The 25,135-nt window shown below is 40.7% G+C and overlaps 1 protein-coding gene across 1 annotated transcript in view; it reads left to right on the top strand.

Moving 5' to 3' along the window:
* The window catches only part of KIF15 (kinesin family member 15), a 67,431-nt gene that overhangs the window by 14,846 nt on the left and 27,450 nt on the right, over positions 1-25,135 (top strand). The window contains exons 5-16 of the mRNA XM_034998148.1: positions 1,746-1,783; positions 4,324-4,421; positions 5,719-5,898; positions 7,795-8,004; positions 9,834-9,959; positions 10,126-10,248; positions 12,883-13,006; positions 16,138-16,214; positions 16,446-16,655; positions 17,553-17,730; positions 19,758-19,899; positions 20,724-20,865. Of these exons, the coding sequence (XP_034854039.1) occupies positions 1,746-1,783; positions 4,324-4,421; positions 5,719-5,898; positions 7,795-8,004; positions 9,834-9,959; positions 10,126-10,248; positions 12,883-13,006; positions 16,138-16,214; positions 16,446-16,655; positions 17,553-17,730; positions 19,758-19,899; positions 20,724-20,865 (1,648 nt within the window). The remainder of the gene's footprint in view (positions 1-1,745; positions 1,784-4,323; positions 4,422-5,718; positions 5,899-7,794; positions 8,005-9,833; positions 9,960-10,125; positions 10,249-12,882; positions 13,007-16,137; positions 16,215-16,445; positions 16,656-17,552; positions 17,731-19,757; positions 19,900-20,723; positions 20,866-25,135) is intronic.

The following is a 25,135-nucleotide window of genomic DNA, read 5'->3' as shown; positions in this document are numbered from 1 at the left end:
TTGCTAGAAGAGGGTAGAAATGAGAAACACTTGGAGAGAAATGAGTGTTTGATTTATTGGCTGGGGAACATACTTTCTAGTTTACCTAAAACAGCCCCAATTCTAGGGTAATTATTAATAGTGTCCCCATCACTCTCAAGTAGGGGACTCAATAATAACCATTTTTCTTTCTGAGTTACTAAAGAATTTTTTTTCCTACTTCTAAAAGGAAGAGGTAAACAACTAGATAATACTGGGGTTTTTTTTGTTTGTTTTATTTTATCTTTTGGGGCATTTAAACAAAAAATGAATTCAAAAACTTTTTTTAAAGATTTTTATTTATTCATTTGACAGAGAAAATGTGTGTGTACAAGCAGGGGGAGGGGTAGAGGGAGAGAGGGAGAAGCAGACTCCCCGCTGAACAGGGAGCCTGATGCGGGGCTCAATTCCAGGACCCTGGGATCATGACCTGAGCTGAAGGCAGACCTTAGCCGACTGAGCCACCCAGGTGCACCTCAAAATTTTTTTATATTTGTGCTGTGAATCCAAGCTAAAGACATTTGACACCTTGATTGACATCTATCTTTAACATAAGCATTTTTATTTTTATTTTTTGTTACTCTTGTTTCTTGGGGTAATGGAGAAGATATGACACTACATACAGAATCAGGCCTATAGCATAAGGAATTTTAAAATTGCTTTATTTTTATTTTTATTTTTTATTTTTTTAAGATTTTATTTATTTATTTGACAGAGAGAGAGAGCGAGAGCAGGAACACAAGCAGGGGGAGCGGGAGAGGGAGAAGCAGGCTTCCCGCCAAGCAGGGAGCCCGATGTGGGGCTCGATCCCAGGACCCTGGGATCATGACCTGAGCTGAAGGCAGACGCTTAACGACTGAGCCACCCAGGCGCCCTAAAATTGCTTTGTTTTTAAATGAAGACATTTTAGTATCTTTAAAGGCAGAATTTAGGAAAGGAATTGCTAACTTATTTAGAATAGAAAAAGTTGGAAACAAAAGTCCAGTTGTTTCTGGTTAGATCAATTATACATGCGTGGAATATACAATGTAGCTATTAAAAATAATGAGGTAGATCTCTATTTACTGACTTAGAAAAATATCTGAGATAAAATTAAAGGACAAAACAGATTGCAGAGCAGTATGAAGAGCATCATTTCAGTTTTGTAAATAAAAATTAAATGAAAATTCTGATGGCTGTGTTTGTATAATCCTGAAGCATTACCAGACAATTGACAGTGTAGTTCTTGGTGGTAGAATAAGAGAGAGAGAGAGATAATGAATCATTCACTTCTCACCTAATATAATTTTTTTTTTTAATTAAAGATTTTATTTATTTATTTGGGAGAGACAGAAAGCACGAGGTGGGGGTTGGGGACAGAAGGGAGAGGCAGACTCCTCACTGAGCCCAAAACCTGGGTGGGGGCTCAATCCCAGAACCCTAAGACCATGACCTGAGCCAAAGTCTGATGCTTAACTGACTGAGCCACCCAGGTGGCCCCATTTATTTATTTATTTTTTAAAGTAAGCTCTATGCCCAATGTGGGCCTTGAACTCATGACCCTGAGATCAAGAGTTGCACGCTCTACCGACAGGCAGGCAGGCATCCCTACCTAATATAATTTTAAAAAAGAAAGAAAATAGATCTTTGTGGGAAAAATTTATACACTAGTAGGCCATATTAAAGTAAGAGGGTAGTGTTTTAAGTTTCATATGTCAAAATAATGTATAAAACATTTATTTTTACAGTGGACAGACGGGTTCAGGGAAAACATTTACGATGATGGGTAAGTGAATTAAAGATGATCATATCCTGGCTTAATTTACTCTTTCTGCAATGACAGCACCTAGGCACCTAGTACATTTTGGGGGAAGGCATACTTTCTATATATGATGTTGACCTCATAAAAGTAGGGCTTTTCCCAGGCTTCTCTCAGATTATGAGTTCTATGATAGCAAAGTCCGTGTTTGCAGCTACGTTCCCAGTCAACGCTCAGCACAGAGTAGGTGCTCCATAGACGGGTTTTTTTTTTTTTTTTTTTAAGATTTTATTTATTTGCGAGAGAGACAATGAGAGACAGAGAGCATGAGAGGGAGGCGCTGAGCAGGGAGCCTGATGCGGGGCTCGATCCCGGGACTCCAGGATCATGACCTGAGCCGAAGGCAGTTGCACAACCAACTGAGCCACCCAGGCGCCCCATAGACAGTTTTTGAATTGGGTTTATTTTTTATTTTTTTTAAAGATTTTATTTATTATTTGAGAGAGAGAATGAGAGAGGGCGTGAGAGGGGAGAGGGGCAGAGGGAGAAGCAGACTTCCCGCTGAGCAGGGAGCCCGATTTGGACTCCATCCTGGGACTCCAGGATCATGACCTGAGCCAAAGGCAGTCCTTTAACCAACTGAGCCACCCAGGTGTCCTGAATTTGGTTTAATGACTTTTTATATATTTATAAATCTGTACAATCACCATCCAGATCAAGATTCCCAGTTAGTAACTACCTCACTCCCTTCTCCTGAAGTATGTATTACTCTGACTTCTCTGTCATCATTGGTTTTGTTTGTTTTTAAGCTTCTACAAATGAAATTTTACTTTATGTACTCTTTTATGTCTAGCTTCTTCCTCTCAGCATTAGGTTTCTAAGATTCATCCGTATTGTTGCATGTCATAGTAGTTTATTCCATTGCTGTATAATGTATTATTGTACAGATATGCCACGTTTTCCATTCTAGTGCTGATAGACATTTGGATTGTCCCCAGTTTTAGACCATATGAATAATGCAACCATGACCACCTTGTTTTTTTAAAGTTCATTTCTAGGAGTGGAACTGCTGGATCATAGTTACATGTGTATCAGCTTTAGTAGATATGGTCATGATAGATATGGAAGTTCTAGGAATCCTTGTCTATATGTGGTATTGTCGGTTTTTAAAATTTTAGCCATTCTGGAGTATGTGTAGTATTATCTCCTTGTGTTTTTGTTTGCAGTTCCCTGATGTCTGTTGACAACTGAGCACCTTTCATATGTTTTTTAGACATTTGAACAGCCTCTCTGTAAAATGCCCATTCAAGCTTTTTTCCCATTTAAAAGATTAGCTTGTCTTTTTCCTACTCATTTTTGGGGGTTTTTGTAAAATAAGGAGGTTAGCCCTTTGTCTACGATATAGATAACAGATTTTTTTCTAGGTTTTTCATTTCTCTTTTCAGTTAAGGTTTTTCCCTTTACTCAAGTTTTTTATTTTCTTGTGGTTGAATTTCAGTTGTGGGGTTTTGTTTTTTGTTTTTTTGGGTTTTTTTTAATGGTTTCTGAATCGTGAGTTGCAGTCAGAAAGAGTGTTACTGAGTGAAATGAGAAGGAACCATGAGACTCTCTGGGAGAAGCATCTTCCAGGCAGTAGGTTCTGAGTTGGGAGTGTTCAAAGAATAGCAAGAAGACCCATGGGGCTAGCGGGCAGTTCCCTAGAATAAGGGGCTAGTAGTGAGGGAAATTAGAGTTGTATCCTGAGGCCAGGTCATGTAGGACATGGCAAGGATTTGGGATTTTGTGCGTGGGATGCGAAGTCATTGGAAGGTTTTTTTAAAAAGAACTACATGATCTGATGTATAATTAAAAGGATTACTCAGGCAGATGAATGGACTAGACTGGGAGGGGCTAGAGTGGAAGCAGGATGAGGAGCTAAGGCATAGAGGAGGCAGGAGATGATGAAGGTAACTAAAGAATATGTTTAATCTCTCTCTATATATATTATTTAACAGGAAAATGTTATAAAATTATCTGCATACTTATTTGTATACTTGTGTACTGCATACTTATTTCCTCTTTATTTACTTGTATTTTTCTACATCCATTATATATATATATTTTTAGGTACAGTTTACAAGGGCCATTTATTTGTTTTTAATATTTATTTATTTTAGAGCATGCTTGAGGGGAGGGGCAGAGGGAGAGAATCTCGAACAGCCTCCCCACTGAGTGGCGGGGCTCCATCTCAAGACCCTGAGATCATGACCTGAGCTGAAACCAGGAGTTGGATGCTCACCCGAATGCGCCACCCAGGCGCCCCTACAAGGGCCATTTAAAATATTCCAGGTTATAGCACACCAAGACAGCATTAGTGGCTATTATGGGCCCTTCCTTCAGTCCTACTGATAGGCAAGTTCTCTTCGATCTTTCAGACTAAAATTTAACTTATTTGGGGCACAAAGAAGGAACTGATTATACAGTGTGTCATCTTATTTCTGTATAAATTTCCAGTATTGCCATTTTGAAGGACTGTTCTAGAATAAAGATGAATAGCTACATATGTATGTTTTTTTACATTTCTTTAGGACCATCTGAATCAGATCATTTTTCTCATAACCTGAGAGGAGTAATCCCACGAAGTTTTGAATATTTGTTTTCCTTAATTGATCGTGAAAAAGAGAAGGTAAAACTTGTAAAAATAAAATCATTGTATGAAATTCTAATTTCGAGTAGTTAGCTACTAATAATTAGCTCATAACACATAGAGGGTCATGGGTGGTACTCTACAATGTGTATAGGCTTGTGTGGCATAGAAAAACCTCTCAGTTCTTAAGAAAAAATGAAAGATTCATTTTAAAATTTAATTTTCTAAAAATTTTTAGTTTCTAAACCATGTATCCTCTGTGAACTCAGAAAAAAGAAAGAAGAATGTAGTGCTTCTTAGTGCTCAGATTTTGCAAGAAAGTGTAAAGAAAATCTTAACTGAGGAAAACAGATCCGTTAAGTCCCATCACCTACCTGCACGTAGGCACAGTTGACGACAGGTGTCTCTAGATCCTCAGGGTGCCCTGGAGTGATGGGCCCATCCTTGCCTCCTTTGCAGCACCTTCTACCACCTGACCATAATTTGCTTTTTCATATGTGGTGTGACTCCATCATCCTGGAGATGTGGGCTTCCCTCTTCCTTTGGCTCTTAGGTTGGGCCTTTCTCATGATTGTGCTTTTTTAGCTTGGTGAATTCCATGTTTAGGAGCTGTTAGTGTTGCTGTTCCATTCCATGTGTACCAAGGAAACGGATACATAACATTGGCTTACCATTTGCCCTTTTGCAGAAACAACCCCTAACCTTTACAGTTAGACATGCACCTTGGGTGCCAGTGAAAGTTTAGTGCCCCGTATTCCTGTGGTTAAAAATCCTAGAGAGAGGCTTTTGAGATAAATTATTTTCAGTCTTTTCAAGAATATAACCCTTGTTGCAAGTAAAACTTTCTGAGGAAGTCCAGTATATAATAGATAAAAATGGAATTGCTCTTCTCATCATAAGGAAAAAAAATTGTAACTGTGTATGGTGATGGATGTTAACTAGACTCACTGTGGCGATTATTTCTCCACATTTATAAATATTGAATTAGTATGTTGTACACCTGAAACTAATACGATGTCGTATGTCAGTGATCCCTCAGTTTAAGAAGGTAGAATTGCCCATCTGGACTGCTCCAGTCCCACCTCCCTGTCTTGCTTCTGAGTCACCTCTGGAGACCTCGGCCTCCTGGGATCACAGTTTGATGCTGCCTTAAGATGTAACAATATGTTAAAACTAGTTACCTGGATTTGTAATTGGCTTTTAGGTACCTTGTACTGTGTAAAGGAGAACATGGTAGGAAATGTACCCCTTGTGAAGCACGTGAGAGGGTGATGCTCATGAAAGATACGGATGAACTCATGAAAAGAATATGTCTAAACGAGGCTTCTCTTTCCAGGCTGGAGCTGGAAAGAGTTTCCTTTGTAAGTGCTCCTTTATTGAAATCTACAACGAACAGATCTATGACCTACTGGACTCTGCATCAGCCGGACTATACTTAAGGGAGCACATCAAGAAGGGAGTCTTTGTTGTTGGTGCAGTGGAACAGGTGGTGACCTCAGCTGCTGAAGCCTATCAGGTATCCTACCTTGAGCACTTTGATCCTTAGGCGATGTTGCATGCTGTGAAAAGCACCTTGATCTCAAAAAAAAGCAAGAATTGAGCTACTAAAAATAATTCTGTAAAGGCGTGACGCAGAATGTTCATGAGAAGCAAAAAAGAACAGGACTGTTTTATAGATCTCCCCTTAGTTAAAATAGAACTTTGAGCCTCTTGATTTTGCATGACTTTGGTGCTGTTCATTCCAGTCAGTCACCCTGCAGGTCACGGGGACAGTTCATTAGTGTTGTATTTCTTCAGTAATTCTTCCTGGGAACTGCCCCTTTGAGTAGCTTCTGGGATTGCTGCTTTTTAAACCAGCTGGCTGTTCTCTTCCCTTTATTTTCTACCCATGTTTACTTGTTAGGTGTCAAAAGCCAACCTCTTTTGAGACTCTGCTCAGGGCAAATAAACCTCTTGTCAGGTATTTACAAAATAGCCCATTTTTATGGGATCTGATCTGGCCAGTTGATTTTAAACAGTTTTTTACCATGTAGTATTTGATACATACAAAATACTGCCACGTGCATAGACGTTGCTGAGCTTAATGTTAAAATGAACTTGGAGGACCTTAAGAATTCAAGACCCAGATGTCACCAGTACTATCCTGTCTACCTGTGTGTCTCTCCCTATCTCATGTCCCTGGCTCCTCATATGCTGAATGCTCATGATCATTTCCTTCCGCTTTTAAATCACATACATAGGTATTTCTGAAAATGTTGGTTTTGCCTGTTGGTGAGTTTTAATAAATTGTGTGTATTTAGCCGTCTATAACTTTTTTAAACTCAACAATGTTTATGAAATTTATCCATGTTGCGTTTCACTTATCTTCACTGCTATATAATTCATTGTATGAATATTAGTGTGTGCATGTATTATGTGCGTATATATATACGTATATATGTCACAGTTCGTTATTCTTCTATCTTCAAGCAAGTCTCCTGATTCAAACTTTTTAAACTGTGATTCTCATAGTAAGCAATAGGTTTTACATGTGATCCAGTGTGTGTGTGTGTGTGTGTCTTCGTGTGTACATATACATACTAAAAAAAAATTATGTTGAGATTTTGGTTGCACTGCAGTTTTGGCTTAGATCAAGTGTGAAAATTCTGTATTAGAGCCATGCAGGCATTTTACCTCTTCTTGGGTCAGAAGTTTCGGGAAGTTTTCTATTTCTAGAAAATTTCAGTTTCCTCTCAGTTTTCAAGTATATTGGCATAAAGCTGTTCCCAGTATTCTCATTTTTAAAGTACTTTGCTGTAACTATAATTTTGTTTTCTTTTTTTGCATAGTTGATATTTTTTACATGGCTTTGCTCTTTTAATGTTTTCTTTGTTTTTCTTTGGGTTCATCCTGCTATCCTTGTTCCAACTTCTTAAGCTGAATGCTTAGCTTATTATTCCCTTTCTTTTGTGACCTAAGTGTTTAATGCTATAAGTTACTACTTACTATTGCTTAAACTTCACACAAGTTTTAATAACTTAATTGTCCTATGGATCTAAGTATTTTTCCATTATATATGTGCTGCTGAAGCGAGCACAGTATTTTTCCATTATAATTTTATTTTTTGACCCATGAATCACTTAGAAATGTGATTTGAAATTCCAGATTTATGGTAATTTAAAATTTATTTATCATGTTGATTCTTAATTGCCATGGTATCAGAGAATATGGTCTTGTGCGATGCTTTGAAATTTATTGAGAAATGATTTATGAATCAACAGTGGGCCCGTTTTGTAAACTTGTGCATGAGAAGAATGTATATCCTTGGATACAGGGTTTTACATTTTTACTAATTTTTTTGTCTGTATAATCTGTCAGTATGAAAATGGCTGTTGTATCACTTGAAAGTTGTGGCAATTTTCCCTTTGCCTAGGTGCTGTCTGGAGGATGGAGAAACAGACGTGTGGCATCGACATCAATGAATAGAGAATCTTCTCGGTCTCATGCAGTTTTTACAATTACAATTGAGTCAATGGAGAAAAGCAATGAGACTGTGAATATACGGACCTCCCTACTCAATCTGGTGGACTTAGCAGGATCTGAAAGGCAAAAAGATACCCATGCAGAAGGGATGAGGTTAAAGGTAAGAATGGAATTATGATCTTCAACTCAACTTGTGTGTGAATTAATTACTAGAAGTCAGTACCAAGGTGAGTGTGTGGAGGTTACAAAGGAATGAGAACATGCTCCCATTCTAAAGATGCGGAAATTTTTGTTGTGGGGTAGGGACATTAAAACATACGTGGGTTAGAACAAGTCTGTCGGGAGCCAGAATATTTGAATTCACGACAGAAGGGTGATAGTACAAATACCTGCCAGAGTCAGAGGAAGAAGGGACTGGACTGCTTGGGGGAAGCATGGAAAAGAAGTAGTTCTTGAGTTGGGTTCTCCAAGGGAGCAGGATTTGGATTGGGAGAGAGGAACAAGGAATACATGCTTGGTGGGGGGACATCTCAAGGGTCGTTATGGATGCAGAGGGAGTATGGCATTTGGCATTTCAGCGTGGATCAATGAATGGGTTGGACTCGAGGTGCAAGCGTGCCCAGGTCACTGAGGACCAGGAGTACCAGGTCAGGTTTGCACTCAGTTCTCCACACGCTGGGAAACACTGAAAAGTTTTGAGTGATTTCACGCAAAAGCCTCTTTTATAGAAGCTTAGCCATCTTGGCCCACCACTGCCAGATTTACGAGGCGAGAGTCTAGAGAGAAAGGAGGGCAGCTGTGCTGGTTAATATTTCAGGGGGAGGGCAAGGACCTAGTCCTAGGCTGAGGGATTAGCATTGGGACCTGAGGTTCTCTGAGTATGTTTTGCCAGTACGAACATGTGTATTGTGATCTGCGTTGTCAGTAAAACGTGTGGATGCTGTAGGTGAGGGTGTATGAGGACTAGGGGCAGAGAGTCGGAAATGGTGGAGGACCGTCTACTTTTTGCATTGAAAGTGAGGATTTGAGCCTCCTGAGCTCTCAGGCAGTTTAAGGTGAATTTAGGCTTATGTTCTATTGAGACATGAAGCAAAGAGAAATAGCCAGGGTTTATATTAGGACATATGCTGGGCCTATTTCAAGTGCTTCATGTGTATTAACTCATTTAATCTTCCCAGCATCTCTAGGAAGTAGGTACTGTGATCCTTTCCTTTTTGGAGAAATGGAAGTGAAATTGTCCAGGGGCACACAGCTAGGAGTAGATCTGGAATTCAAGCAGAAGTAGCCCAGTTCCACAGACAGTGCTGTCGACACCTTTCTGATTTACTGACTGCTAAAACAGACAGCTGCACTTGAACTCAGCGCATCTTGCTTGAGAATATGCACTCTCTCTCTTTCTTCTGTACTCCCACCACTGCAGACCCAGTTATTGAAGTATGATAACTACAATAAAAATCCAGCGTAACATATTCAACCCCAACATTTTTCCCTCCCCAAACCACTTTTTAAAAGGGTCTTATTATACTTCACAGAATTAGACTGAAAAATCTCTTGTAATAAGTTCATTAATCACTTTGTAGGACGTGGTGTAGGTTATTAGTTATCACACTATTTTAATGTAGCAAACATTTTAACATAAAAGGATTGAAAAATAAGCCTATTAATGCACTACTCCAACCTTTTTTTCTCTGTTCTTTTCTAGCTTTTATCCCTACCTATAGGTCAATTTAAAACTCTTAGAATCATGAGGTGGCTTTTTTTTTTTTCCTTCACATAATTTCTGTGTTTGTCTCTGAATACTAAAATTGCAATGTGTGTCAAATAGGAAAAGGTTAGGGACAGTTGAGGACATCTGCTGAAAAGTCAATTATCCTTAGTAATACTGTCCATGACTCGACTTTCCATTCAAAATTCACTGCTAGGCATATTTTAATTCAGAATACTAAAATGAAACCGGTGCATCTCAGTTTTTTTTCTTTCTCCCCTTAGGAGGCAGGTAACATAAACCGGTCGTTGAGCTGCCTGGGCCAAGTGATTACTGCGCTTGTCGACGTGGGTAATGGAAAACAGAGGCACGTTTGCTACAGAGACTCCAAACTTACCTTCTTACTTCGGGTAAAGTAGACCATTGGCTTCCTGGGCCCTTTTTTGGGTTATGCTCACTATGGTTGACAGTCATGTAATCTCTCAGCTTTAGTGGTAAGAATATCCATTTTCTTGGCTTAACAAAGATCTTGTGGTTTCTCCCCTGAAAATGCATACCATTCATATCATTAAACAGGATTCCCTTGGAGGCAATGCCAAAACAGCCATAATCGCAAATGTTCATCCTGGATCCAGGTGTTTTGGGGAAACCCTATCAACACTTAATTTTGCTCAGAGAGCCAAGCTGATTAAAAATAAGGTAAAATATTAGGGCGCCTGGGTGGCTCAGTCGTTACGCATCTGCCTTTGGCTCAGGTCATGATCCCAGGGTCCTGGGATCGAGCCCTGCATCGGGCTGCCTGCTTCTCCCTCTCCCACTCCCCCTGCTTGTGTTCCCTCTCTCTCTGTGTCTGTCTCTGTCAAATAAATAAATAAAATCTTTAAAAAAAAAAAAAAAGGTAAAATACTGAGTACAACTAAGTAAATTAGAAAAATACTTAAGCTTGTGATTGCCCTAATATTAACACTCTGTGAAAGCTTAATTCTAAGCAAGATTTCTGTTTCATCTTTCCTAGCTTTCTGTATTGCTCAAGTAATTTGAGATCTAGATTAGGTCTTATGGTTGGTATTGTTTGGCTCGATTTTTCTTAAAGGAAGGCAGAGTTTTTCCTTTCTAACTGGGTTGGAGACTAAATTTATTTACCTAAACCATTGCTAACAGAGCTGTGTGTGTGTGTGTCTATGTGTGGTGGGGCTTCACTATGAAGATAGTTTGATATTGACAAGCTTTGTCTTTTAAGTTGTCTATACCTCCAAGGATTCCCCACTTTTCTTATATATAAGAAGCTTCCTTGATATTGGTGTACACCAGTGGTCAGAAAAGTTTTTCTGTAAAGGTAAATATTTGAGGCTTCTTGGACTGTGTAGTGTCTGTCCCAGCTATACTGAGCTCTGCCTTGGTGGTGAGAAAGTAGCCGTCGGCAGTACGCAGACATGAGGGCGTGGCTGTGTTCCAGTGCAGCTCTCCTTACAAAAGCAGATGGCAGGCCGTATTTGGTCCATGAGCAGGCAGCTGTTTGCCAGCCCCTGGAGCAGGGGTCCCCCACTTCTTTTGGAAAGGTTGGAGGCCACTTTGGTTCTAGACAAAAGAATCACAGTGCCATGAATTGGCAGATTACTTTCCTCTTTCTTTCAAAGGAAAAGTTGGTCATTTCTACCCCCCAGGTAGACTCCCTGATCATCTTAGCATGTAAGAGTAAAGAGGTCCATGTTGCCTCTTCTCGTGGGTAAGTCAGAAGAGTATAGGTCTAGTTGTTGCTTCATTTTATTGGATTATGACCCTGTGGTGGGGTATTCGTAATATATGGAGGAAAAATCACTAGAGCTTCCTGACCCTATCTCTTGGGACTTACTAGAAGTTTTTGGATAGTGGAGGACTGCAGGGATAATTAGGATTATGATGTCACTGATGTAGCAGTGATGTCAGAATATACAGGAGTGCCTTGAAATGAGACTGGCCATAAGCATCAGAAGCAACTAGAAATGACTTCTGAATACATCAAACGATAAAACCAGGAGGAGCCTTAATACTAGTTATTAACAATGGTAAGTCCAATACTGCAGCCTACCGGTGGAAAGTGACTAGGATATCTGGGACTCGTTTAAGGATGTGCTATTTAGATCTTTCCCAATGGGCAGACCTAGCTTAAGACAAGAACACGGGGACCTTGGGACTGTGTCAGAGAGTTTTTCTCCCTCTTTAGGATATTGGGTATTTCACAACTGGGTCCCGTTGATCTGATTGGTAGTCAGCTGTTGGCTCTTATTATCACCCTGTAGGTTTTATGGGCTTTTTAAATTAATTAATTAATTTATTTATTTGACAGCGAGAGACACAGTGAGAGAGGGAACACAGCAGGGGGGAGTGGGAGAGGGAGAAGCAGGCCTCCCGCCGAGCAGGGAGCCCGATGCGGGGCTCGATCCCAGGACCCTGGGATCATGACCTGAGCCGAAGGCAGACGCTTAACAACTGAGCCACCCAGGCGCCCCGGTTTTATGGGCCTTTTGAACCTCTTAGAAGTTGTCTTAAAGAGGTTGTCTCAAGAAACCTGGGTGGCTCAGTCAGTTAAGCATCGCCTTTGGCTCAAGTCATGATCCCAGGGTCCTGGGGTGGAGTCCCTCAGGCTCCCTGCTTCTCCCTCTGCCTGCAGCTCCCCCTGCTTGTACACTCACTTGTGCTCTCTCTCTCTCTCTCTCTCTCTCAAATAAATGAATAAAATCTTTAATAAAAAAAAGTTGTCTTAAAGAAGTCATTTCTTTAAGATAATTTCTTCAAGAGACATTCCTTTAAAATAACATTTGAGTGTGGTTAATAAAACAGAAATAGAGCTATCCAACCAACTCCTCTCTCCAGGAGGGCTGTTAGGAAATATAGGGTTGGATTCCTTTGGAGAAGGTGGTTTCTGCTAAGCTGATGGAGCTCAGGCCAACTCTGCAGCTAAGTGGGCCAAGACAGAGGGGAGGGGATACTCCTTCCAGAGAGGAAGAGATTTTGCTCTTCTCCATGGGGGTGGGGCTGTCCCAAGAAGAAGGCAATGTTAGATGAACATCCAGATCCCTGGGTGACCCAGCCCAATAGGGTGGGGCCCTAAGTGGGAGCATATAGGAGGGGTGGTGAGGGGGGAGAGTCCCTGGCTGTAGCTATGAGACACAGGGAAGGGAGGCTTCCTCTCCACCCCAGCACACTGTGATTCTAGGGGCCTTGTGATTGTTTGTGGGATGGAAGTGCAGTTTTGTTTGGTGTTTGTCATTCCAGATCCTATAAACAAATAAAACACAAGGTTGTATGACTGAAGAATATTCTTTTAACGCTTGTTAAAAAATTTTTGAACAGGCAGTGGTAAATGAAGACACCCAAGGAAATGTAAGCCAGCTCCAAGCTGAAGTGAAGAGGCTCAAAGAACAGCTGGCCCAGTTTACTTCAGGGCAGTTACTACCGGAAAGCTTTCTGACCAAAGGTAAGACGAACACAATGTCCTTTATCCTGAGGAAGACCACATGCGGATATTAGTTTGAGAACCCTCTGCTGACAGGCACAATACAGTAAAGCTACTCACATTTTTGAACAAGTGTATTTGTTTTACCTACATGGGAACATGGTACAGACATATCTCAGAGATACTGTAGGTTCGGTTCCAGACCATTGCAATAAAGCCAGTCAGGTGAATTTTGTGGTTTCCCAGAGCATATAAAAGTTATGTTTACACTATACTGTGTTATGTCTAAAAACACAACGTACGTTCTTAATTAAAAAATACTTAATTGCTAAAAAATGGTAACCATCATCTGAGCTTTCAGCAAATTGTAATCTTTTTGCTGGTGGAGGGTCTTGCTTCCATGTTGATGGCTGCTGGCTGACCAGGGTTGTGGCCGCTGAGGGCTGAAGTTTGAAGTCTGAAGTTTGCTGCATTGATTGGCTCTTCCTTTCCTGAATGATTTCTCTGTAGCATGAGATGCTGTTTGACAGCACTTTACCCACAGTAGAACTTCTTTCAAAATTAGAGCCAGTCCTCTCAAACCCTGCTGCTGCTTTGTCAACTAAGTTTATGTGATACACTAAATTCTTTGTGGTCATTTCAACAGTCTTCACAGCAACTTCACCAGGAGTAGATTCTAGGTCAAGAAACCCATGTTCTTTGTTCATCCATTAGAAGCAACTCCTCATCTGTTTAAGTTTTATCATGAGATTGGAGCAATTAAGTCCCAACCTCAGGTTCCACTTCTGATTCTAGTTCTTGTGCTGTTTTCACCACATCTGTGGTTACTCCCTCCACTGAAATCTTGAATCCCTCGAAGTCCTCCATGAGGGCTGGAATCCATCCAAACTCCAGGTCATGTTGACATTTTAACCTCTTCCCATAATCACTATTTTTCTTAATGGCATCTAGAATGGTGAATCGTTTCCAGATTTTCAATTGACTTTGCCCACATCCATCAGAGGAATCACCATCTATGCAGCTATAGCCTTATGAAATGCTTTTCTTAAATAATAAGACTTGAAAGTCAGAATGACTTCTTGATCCATGGGCTGCAGAATGGATGTTGTGTTAGCAGGCGTGAAAACATGTATCTCATACATTTCCATCAGAGCTCTTGGGTGACCAGTTGTATTGCCAATGAGCAGTCATATTTTGAAGGGAATCTTTTTTCTGAGCAGTACATCTCAACAGTGGCCTTAAAATATTCAGTAAGCCATGTTCAACAGGTGTGCTGTCATCTAGGCTTTGTTGTTCCATTTCTAGGGCATAGGCAGAATCGATTTAGCATAATTCTTTTTTTTTTTTTTTCATTCAGTAGAATTAAAGTTGATTTTTTTTTTTTCATTTAGCCTAATTCTTAAGGGCCCTAGGATTTTCAGAGTGGGAAATGAACACTGGCTTCAACTTGTAGTCACCAGCTGCTTTAGCCCTCAACAAGAGAGTCAGCCTGTCTTTTAAAGCTTTGAAGCCAGGCATTACTTCTGTCTAGCTATGAAAGTCCTGGATGGCATCTTCCTCCGGTAAAAGGTGGTTTCATCCACATTGAAAACCTGTTGTTAAGTGTAGCCACCTTCGTGAATTATTTTCTAGATCCCTTGCTGTAGCTTCTCCATCAGCACCTCCTGCTTCACCTTGTACTTTGATGTTAGGGAGACGGCTTCTTTCCTTAAACCTCATGAACCAACCTCTGCTGGCTTCAGACTTTCCTTCTGCAGCTTCCTCACCTCTCTGAGCTTTCACAGAATTGAAGAGAGTCAGGGCTTTAAAGTTCTGGACTAGGCTTTGGCTTAAGGGAATGTTGTGGCTGGTTTGATCTTCTATCCAGACCCTTAAAAGTTTCTCCCTATCAGCAATAAGGCTTTTTTGCTTTCTTACCATTCATGTGTTCATTGGAGTAACACTTTTCATTTCCTTCAAAAACTTTTCCTTCACATTCACAACCTGGCTAGCTGTTTGGTGCAAGAGGCCTAGCTTTCAACCTGTCGGCTTTTGGCATGCCTTCCTCACTAAGCTTAATCATTTCTAGCTTTTGGCTTAAAGGGAGATATGGGCGACTGTTTTTTCACTTGAACACTTAGAAGCTATTGTAGGGTTATTAAAGGGCCTAATTTCCATATTTTTGTGTCTCGGAACAGGGAGGCCTAGGAGAGGGAGAGAGATGAGAACAGCCAGGCAGTCTAGCAATCAGAAAACACGTTTATTGATTAAGTTCACCATCTTTTTTTTTTTTTTTTTAAAGATTTTATTTATTTATTTGACAGAGAGAGACATAGCGAGAGCAGGAACACAAGCAGGGGGAGTGGGAGAGGGAGAAGGAGGCTTCCCGCGGAGCAGGGAGCCCGATGTGGGGCTCGATCCCAGGACCCTGGGATCATGACCTGAGCCGAAGGCAGATGCTTAACGACTGAGCCACCCAGGCACCCTAAGTTCACCATCTTATATGGGCATGGTTTGTGGTGCCCAAAATAATAACAATGGTAATGTCAGAGATCACTGATCACAGACAGATCACCATAACAAATACAATAATAATACTGAAAAATGTTGAAATGTTGGAAGAATTACCAGAATGTGACACAGAGACAGGCGCAAAGTGAGCAAATGTTATTGTAACAATGGTACCAATAGACGTGCTCAATGCAGGGTTGCCACAAACTCTCAACTGGTAAAGAATGCAGTATCTGCAAAGCATGATAAAGCAAAGCACAATGAAAGGAGGGATGCCCATACTTTGTAATCAGATACAGTTACCATATGTATCATATCTGCGGGTATGATGGGAAGGAGGAGGAGAAATCATTTTGAGTAGTTCATTCCTCACAAAAGCTAAAAAGAGATACTAATTTCATTTAGATCCACTTCCAAGATTCAGTCATATGTAACGTGTATGTTTATTAAACAGGATAAAAGAACTTATTTTTCTTCAAAGAATTGCTAGTATGTAGATTTGATTGATTTGAAATCTGTGATCTGGGGACGACAGTCTGATTCTTTTAGATTAATTGAGAGCAGTCACTCAGAGGCTGTTTTAGCTTAATTCTTGGTCCAAAAATTTGAGAGAGAAACATTTTTTTTCCATTTCCTTTTCTTTCTTACTGGATCAATTACAGACAAAGATGAGACTAATTATATGAAGTATTTCCAAGAGGCGATGTTGTTCTTTAAGAAATCCGAACAGGAAAAGAAGGTAGGAAACCGAGTTGGTATAAAGGGGATTCTAGATATTTTAGGCTTTTGCTCCGTGGTGTCTTTCTGAGTGAAATAAAGGGCACAAGTAAATAAAGAAAACAAAGAAAAACTGGAAAATCTAATTTTGCCCTTGAGATTAAGTGTCAAGTTAGTGTTTATTGCTTGGTTTGTGGAAATTTAGGGAGGCTGAATTACTTTTCATGTTTAACCAAATTATGAATTTCTTAAGTCTCTGGTAGAAAAAGTTACCCAATTAGAAGACCTCACCCTCAAAAAAGAAAAATTTATTCAATCTAATAAAATGATTGTGAAATTCCGAGAGGATCAAATAATGCGCCTGGAGAAGCTCCACAAGGAATCCCGGGGAAGTTTTCTGCCTGCAGAGCAGGATCGCTTGTTGTCGGAATTAAGGGATGAGATCCAAACTCTGCGGGAACAGGTGAGTGTATGACATTTGCAGTATTTCTAAAAAGAAGGAAGGTTCAAGGTAAATATAAATTTGTCACCAAATTCATGTGAGTTAATACAGTGGAAAGTGTTTTGAATGAATTTAGCTGACGTGTATGATTGCACAACTCCTTTTCCCCCGTTTTCCAAGATGGTAAAATGAAGGGGGGTGGGAGGAGCTGTGAGATGCTGCATTAGCGCCCCACCCAGCAGGCAAGTGTCCCTTGTCCCTTGTCCCGGTGGGCAGTTGTGGTTGTCTGAATCAGCAGTCTCTTTACATTGGGGTCCTTCCAATTTCTTGTTGCTGGTTTTCCTTTTCCCTGGGGAGGATGGGTAGTTAATACAGGCACATCATTAAAAAAAAACAAAACAAAACAAAGAAAATCTGTTTCTGGCTTTTGTATCTTTCTGAGGCTTTTTAATGCATATTCAAACTAATATGGATATTTTTACTTTTACTCCTTTTCAACACAAAAGTCAACTTACCATACATACTTTTCTGCTGTCCTTTTCACTTAATACCTCTTGGAGGGTGTTCCATCCTGGTCAGTAGAGCGTTTCCTTATTCTTTACAGCGTGTTAATGTCAACAGCCCCCATTGCGTGAAGAGTTGGCCACAGTGTACACGCTTGCACTTCTCTCCTTACAAGCCCACGCCCGGGTGACAATTTCAAGGCACAGACCCAGACGCAGAATAATGGCGTCGTAGGCTATGCACGTAGTCAGTGTGGTCACAAATGCCAGGTTGCTTTCCACGGCCCTTGCAGCCGGCCACTGCCAGCAGTGCGGGCGGTGTTCCTAGTGTTTCCCGATGGCTCGGCAGCAAGACTGGTTATTGAGGAAATGTCTGTCTGTCTGTCTGTAAGCCTGTAATTCTCCTATGTCACAGATAGAGCACCACCCCAGAGTTGCAAAGTATGCTATGGAAAACCATTCCCTCCGGGAGGAGAACAGAAGATTGAGATTATTAGAGCCTGTGAAAAGAGCCCAAGAAATGGACGCCCAGACCATTGCCGTACTAGAAAAAGCTTTCTCTGAACTATCTGGCACAGAGAAAAAGGACAAGGGTAAGAAATGATTATTGTCTGCATGCCTTCTGAGGGGGGCGGGAGGGCACTGTTTGAAAGGGCATTTTTATTGCCTCGCTGGTAGGGTCTTCATTTTGGCCTCCAGACCTGTGTGGTAATTTCTTTTTTTATTTTTATTTTTTTTTAAGATTTTATTTATTTATTTGACAGAGAGCACAAGCAGGGGAAGTGGCAGAGGGAGAGGGAGAAGCAGGCTTCCCTCTGAGCAGGGAGCCCGATGCAGGGCTAGATTCCAGGACTCTGGGATCATGACCTGAGCTGAAGGCAGATGTTTAATCGACTGAGCCACTCAGGCGCCCCCTGGTGTGCTAATTTCGTATTACATACTTACGCTTTTATGTTACCAAAAGGCATTTTCTAAACTTTTTTCTCATAAATCTTGTAGTAGTGAGTTACGTAGGCTAAGAGACATATCAGTGAAAGTGAGAGAGAGAAGTGAGAGAGACAGAGACAGAGGGAACGCAAGCAGAGGGAGTGGGAGAGGGAGAAGCAGGCTTCCCGCCAAGCAGGGAGCCCGACACGGGGCTCCATCCCAGGACCCTGGGATCATGACCTGACCCGAAGGCAGACACTTAACGACTGAGCCACCCAGGCATCCCTTAAATAAAATCTTTAAAAAAAAGAAAAAAGAAAAAAAAACACCTGTTATGGTTCTGTTTTGTTGCTAAAAGTTTGATTTAGATATTTTTAATTTTTATTAAATGAAATTTTCCTGTTTTAACTATTTGACATCAAGTGGAGATGTTTACCTGCCTGGCTAAGGTCTGTACAGTGTGAGAGGCATCTGTAGGTCAGACTCCTGATGCCAGCTCGGTGCTTGCGTCCTAAAGTCGTGGGTGCTGGTTATACCCTGTTAGTTATACACTGGCCAGCATACACTGTTAGTTCTACATTATTTCTGTCTGCTTTTGCTCTGTGAAAAGTGGTTTAGTTGGTACCGAATCTCACTTACATGCTGGGCAGCTATGGGTGTTAATGCCTTGGGATTTGGCAACGAAGTCTGTGTTTGCCCCACTCTCAAAGTGAATATTTTCACGGGCTTTTATCAGATTCTGTCTCAGCCTTTGTCATTTCAGACAGAAATTGAGAACACTCTAATCTCACTCTGCAATCGTAACGAAGCCTGTTTGTGCCCATTTAAAATTTTCATTTTGCAAGCCTTCTTCCATTCTGTTATGTCTCAATAAAAATAAAATTTGATTGTGGAGAGACTGATTTTAGATGCAAAGTTAAGATCGGGTTTTGTGTATTATTTCAGCTATTTTTCCCTACAGTGCTCTATATTTTGTTGGCCATTTATATAATTCCTTGACTTACTACCTTGGAAGGATACTAATAGTCATTTCTTGATCCCATCATCTTTTTTTTTAATTAATTAATTTTTTAAGTTTTATTTTATTTAAATTCAACTAACATATAGTATATTATTAGTTTCAGAGGTGGAGTTCAGTGATTCATCAGTTGCATATAACTCACCATCTTCTAAACAAAGATCATTCTCTAAACAACTTTTACATGATGTATTCCCACAGCGGAACTCATCAGAACTCTCTTCAACATATCCGGTCCTCTAAGCAATCCCTGAACATATTTCCCACCAGTTAGATGATCCCAAGCTCTTTCAACTTGCTGCTTTTGCTCTTTGGTTCCTTTCCTGAATAATTTATTGACTGTTCGCTTTAGCTATTCGCATGGATTTCTGCAGTATTGGCCTGTTGACGTTTCACCAGCCTGACGTGTGCTGTGCTTCATGGTTTGCTCTTTCTCCTGATGGAAAAGGTGTTGCCTTCAATGTGCCCCTACATCCTGGGGCTTCTCAGCTTCTCAGAAACAGCTTCCAGCACTCGTTGACACACTGCATTGTGTCTTTGTCTCCGCTGAGCTACAGGCTCTTGTTTCTTAGGGTCCACTTTCCAATCTTTGCTTCAAAATTGATATGTGACCGAGAACTTAGAAAACGTGTTCTGTTATTTCTTTCAAAGACCATGTTGTTTCCTTATTACCAGGTCAACAGGGATTTTCTCCTAAAGCTCCAAAGGAGCCATGTTCATTAGTGAACACTGAGAAGTTGAAAGCACAACTCCTGCAAATTCAGACAGAGCTGAATAACTCAAAGCAAGAATATGAAGAATTCAAAGAACTAACGAGGTAAAGTGTAAATACACATTCATGCTTACCTATTTCAGCATCTTGTTTTAGCGTTTAACACTGACAATTTAATTGAGCATTTTACGTTAAATATTAATTCTCATATAGCAACTACCTTGTTTGGACAAGAAGAGAAAGCTCCTTAATATATTTAATGAACTAGATGATACAGATGTTTTCACGGATACACCTGTATCTGTTTAGCAAATTTAAATCAACGGTGTTATGAATCAAATCAGGATTTTTAGAAATTACAGGTTCTTTATGTTCTTTGTGTAACAAAGATAAGCCACATTCATAGTATAACTAAGATTAATGCTATCCTAAAATATAAAGAAGTGTTTATTTTTTAAAAATTTTTAAAAGATTTATTTATTTTAGAGAGAAACAGAGCGCACATGGGGGTAAGGGGCACAAGGAGAGAGAGAATCCCAAGCACTCCCCGCTGAGCACGGAGCCTGATTCGGGGCTCGATCTCACGACTGAGATCATGACCTCAGCTGAAACCAAGAGTTGGACACTCAATTGACAGTCACCCAGGCACCCCAGAAAGTGTTTATTTTAAAAATAACATACCACATGTGGTATCATCATGGACTATTAGGGCTTTTGAATTGGAGCTCTACCATTTATTAGTCAAATACTTTAAACTGTAGTTCATTCTCATAGCCATATATTACCCAACTGTCAGTTGAGGGTAATAATCTGAGAATCTCTCAGATTGAGAGAGAAAAATATCAAGTTATGTGAGAGTATAAACTGTACTCTACAAGTGTATGACATTATTTATTGCCTGAAATACTCAATTTTTAAATATCCCTTAGGAAAAAGCAGCTAGAATTGGAATCAGAGCTTCAGTCCTTGCAAAAAGCAAACCTTAATCTTGAAAACCTTTTGGAAGCAACAAAAGCCTACAAGCGGCAAGAAGTTTCTCAGCTGAATAAAATTCATGCTGAAACGCTTAAGGTAGGTGGTCTGAAGCAGTTCTTCAATCCTAAGTCAGTTTGATCTCATTTTGTTAATCATGGAGAGACTGCACAGATGATACCCAGATACGCTAGAATCCCTTGCAGGCAGTGACCCCCAGGGTGACTCTGGTCCTAGTGTTCTGATGTCTGCCTCCATGGTGGGGGTGGGGTGGTAAAGAAGGCAGTATTTGGAATCAGACCTGGGAGCAGATTTTAATCTGTCACTAGCCTTAGGCAGGATTTCCTAACTTCTGAGCCTCCTATTTATGGTCTCCAAATTGGGGATGAGGAGAATGTGATTGTAGGTTTTCTAGAGCATTTAGTGAGATAGTAGAGTGCCTGACACCTGGTGGAGCTCGGCAGCTGTTGCTGTAAAGTACCATGTGCTCCCAGCTTGTGGTGGAAGAATAGAAATCCTAAAGACAAGGACCATGGAAGGATCCAGGGTATCACTAGTGATAACGGGAGGGCTTTTTTCCATAAACAACCATTGCCCTCATAAAAGAAAAAAAAATGTATGAACATCTGAGAATGAGGAGAGGAGGAGAACCCAAGGAAAGCCAAAGATTAAGAAGGTGGTGATGCTGATGCTCGTGATTGAGCTTTTTTGTACCAGATTCTCTGGAGGCTAAAAATCTTTCCTTATACAGCTTAAACTTAAAAATAGGTGTTTATCTCTAATGCTTATTTTTAGAAGCGATATTTTTGGTGTCACTTTTTAGGAAACTGCTTTTAAAAGAAATTTTATTCATTCATTTGAATAGGCAATTCACACGAGTGGAATTTTTTTTTTTTTTTTAAAGATTTTATTTATTTATTTGAGAGAGAGAGAATGAGAGACAGAGAGCAGGAGAGGGAGGAGGGTCAGAGGGAGAAGCAGACTCCCTGCCGAGCAGGGAGCCCGATGCGGGACTCGATCCCGGGACTCCAGGATCATGACCTGAGCCGAAGGCAGTCGCTTAACCAACTGAGCCACCCAGGCGCCCACGAGTGGAATTTTTAAAGGTACAAAGAGTATACAGTGACAAATCTCTCTCTGCTCTCCTTCCTGCTAACCAGCCACACCCCTTTTTGGAGGCAGTCACTGTCAGCAAGTCTTTTGGGGTTTTATTTTCCATCTTTTAACTTTTTTTTAAATCCTAATTGAAATATAGTTGGCATGCGATATTATTTTAGTTTCAGGTGTACAACATAGTGATTCGACAATTCTATACATTATGTAGTGCTTACGCAATAGGTGTAGTCACCCTCTGTCACCATACAGAGTCATTGCAGTATTATTGACTATAATCCCTATGCTATACATTACATCCCTGTGGCTTATTTATTTTCTAATTTGGGAGTTTGTACCTCTTAATCCCCTTCACCCATCTCGCCCATCCCTCACAGCCCCTTCCCTCTGGCAACCACCAGTTTGTTCTCTATTTATGAGTCTGTTTCTGGTTTGTTTTGTTTTGTTTTGTTTTCAGATTGTATATATAAGTGAAACCAGATAGTATTTGTCTTTTTCTGACTTATTTCAGGTAGCATGCTACCATCTGGGTCCATCCATGTTGTCACCAATGGCAAGACCTCATTCTTTTTTATGGCTGAGTAATATTCCAGTGTGTATATGTCGGGGTATGTCTGTGTATATACATATACACACACACATACACACATATGTATATAAATATATCACATCTTTATGCATTCATCTATTAATGGCTACTTCAATTGCTTCTATACCTTGGCTATTGTAAAAAATGCTGCAAAAAACATAGGGGTGCATGTATCTTTTCAAATTAGTGTGTCCATTTTCTTCGGGTAAATACCCAGGAGTAGAATTTTGCTGGGCCATATTATAGTTCTTTTTTTTTTTTTTTTTTTTTTTTTTAAGATTTTATTTATTTATCTGAGAGAGAGAGCACATGAGAGGGGGGAGGGTTGGAGGGAGAAGCAGACCCCCCGCCAAGCAGGGAGCCCGATGCGGGACTCGATCCCGGGACTCCAGGATCACGACCCGAGCCGAAGGCAGTCGCTTAACCGACTGAGCCACCCAGGCGCCCCATATTATAGTTCTATTTTAATTTTTTGAAGAACCTCCATACTGTTTTTCACAGTGGCTGTGCCATTTACATTCTCGCCAGCATTGCACGAGGGTTTCCTTTTCTCCACATCCTTGACCACATTTACCATCTCTTGTTTTTTTGATACTGGCCATTCCGACAGGTATAAAGTGGTATCTTGTCATGGTTTCGATTTGCATTTCCCTGATGATGAGTGATGTTGAGCATTTTTTCATGTGTCTGTTGGCCATCTGGATGTTTTCTTTGGAAAAATGTGTATTCGGGTCCTCTGCCCATTTTTAATTGGATTATTTGGGGTTTTTTTGGTGTTGAATTGTATGAATTCTTTATATATTTTAGATACTAAACTCTTATTGGATATATCATTTGCAGATATCTTCTCCCATTCAGTAGGTTGCCTTTTTATTTTGTTGGTGGTTTCCTTTACTGTGCAGAGGCCTTTTACTTTGATGTAGTCCCACTTGTTTATACTTTTTTAAAAAAATTTTACACAATGCCTATTACATATGTCATTCTTTTTTTTTTTTTTTTAAGATTTTATTCATTTGACAGAGAGAGAGAGACAGCGAGAGAGGGAACACAAGCAGGGGGAGTGGGAAAGGGAGAAGCAGCCTCCCTGCTGAGCCAGGAGCCCGACGTGGCGCTCGATCCCAGGACCCCGGGACCATGACCCGAGCCGAAGGCAGGCGCTTAACGACTGAGCCACCCAGGCGCCCTACATACATCATTCTATGCCTTGGTTTTTTGGTTTTTGTCTTTAGGGTTTGTCCCATGACTAAAGGGAAAAAAAAGAACTTTCCCTCCATTTTTTTTCCCCAAGATTTTATTTACTTATTTGTCAGAGAGAGTGCAAGCGCACAAGCAGAGGGAGAGGCAGACAGAGGGAGAGGGAGAAATAGGCTCTCCGCTGAGCAGGGAGCCCAACAGGGGGCTCTATCCCAGGACCCTGGGATCATGACTTGAGCCAAAGGCAGACGCTTAATCGACTGAGCCACCCAGGTGCCCCTATTTAGCAGTTTTGTACAGTAAATATGCAGAGACTGGGAAAATATGGAGTTATTTCATAGATTATTTTTTGTTGTGCTTTGGTTTTTTTGTTTTGTTTTTTAAAATATTTTATTAATTTATTTGACAGACAGCTAGAGAGGGAACACAAACAGGCGGAATGGGAGAGGGCTTCCCACTGAGAAGGGAGCCCGACGCCGGGCTCGATCCCAGGACCGAGATCATGACCCGAACCGAAGGCAGTCGCCTAACTGACTGAGCCACCCAGGCGCCCCAGTTATGCTTTGTTTTTGTTTTTGTTTTTTTAAAGATTTTATTTATTTATTTGACAGAGAAAGACTCAGCGAGAGAGGGAACACAAGCAGGGGCAGAGGGAGAGGGAGAAGCAGGCTTCCCCCAGAGCAGGGAGCCCGACGTGGGGCTCGATCCCAGGACCCTGGGATCATGACCTGAGCCAAAGGCAGCCGCTTAACTGACTGAGCCACCCAGGTGCCCCTGTGCTTTGTTTTTAAAAGTAAATGGAATCATCCTACATATGTTATTCTGCAGTGGGCTTTTGTTAACTCTGGGAATGCCTTGGGTCTTCCCACATTAACTAGTACGTAGAGCTCTACCTGATTTTAAGTCTAGGCTTCCATGTTTTGGACAACCCATGGCTTGCTGAGGTGGTTGCCAGTGCAGGTGTTCTTTGGGTGGAGTCTGTGAAGGAGTGGTCTCTTCTGATGTCTCAGCATTGGGGTCATGCCTGCCAGGTGTCTGTGCCGTGTGCTTTCGCAGGAGGTGTGGGAGCACTCACTGCCCAGTGCCAGCCCCCAGAACTGCCTCTTTAATGTTTGATGGTCTGATGGGTGAGAAATGGTATCTTTTGAAGATTTTAATTCTCATTTCCTTCATTTCTGATGAGGTCACACATCTATGATCACTTTCCATTTGTGCATGTCCTTTTCTATGAAAAAAAAAAAAAAAAAGAGTCCATTTTCCTACTAGTTGTTTGTCTTCTGATTTGTAGTTTTTAACATGTTACTCTTTTATGTGTCATATATTACTGCCAGTGTATTCTGCAATCATGTTGCTTGTCTTTTATCTTTGTATGCGATACTTTTGTTATACAGAAGCTTTAAAATTTTGATATAGCCAGGTTTATTCATCTTTTACCTTTGTGACTTCTTTTATGTATTTTTTTTTTCTGGGTAC

This window comes from Mirounga leonina, unplaced genomic scaffold, assembly GCF_011800145.1.
Source record: "Mirounga leonina isolate KUSES-001 unplaced genomic scaffold, KU_Mleo_1.0 Mir_94, whole genome shotgun sequence".
In the NCBI taxonomy this organism is placed as follows: domain Eukaryota; kingdom Metazoa; phylum Chordata; class Mammalia; order Carnivora; family Phocidae; genus Mirounga; species Mirounga leonina.
The sequence above is the reverse complement of the archived record's forward strand: the minus strand, read 5'-3'. Positions and strand labels throughout refer to the sequence as shown.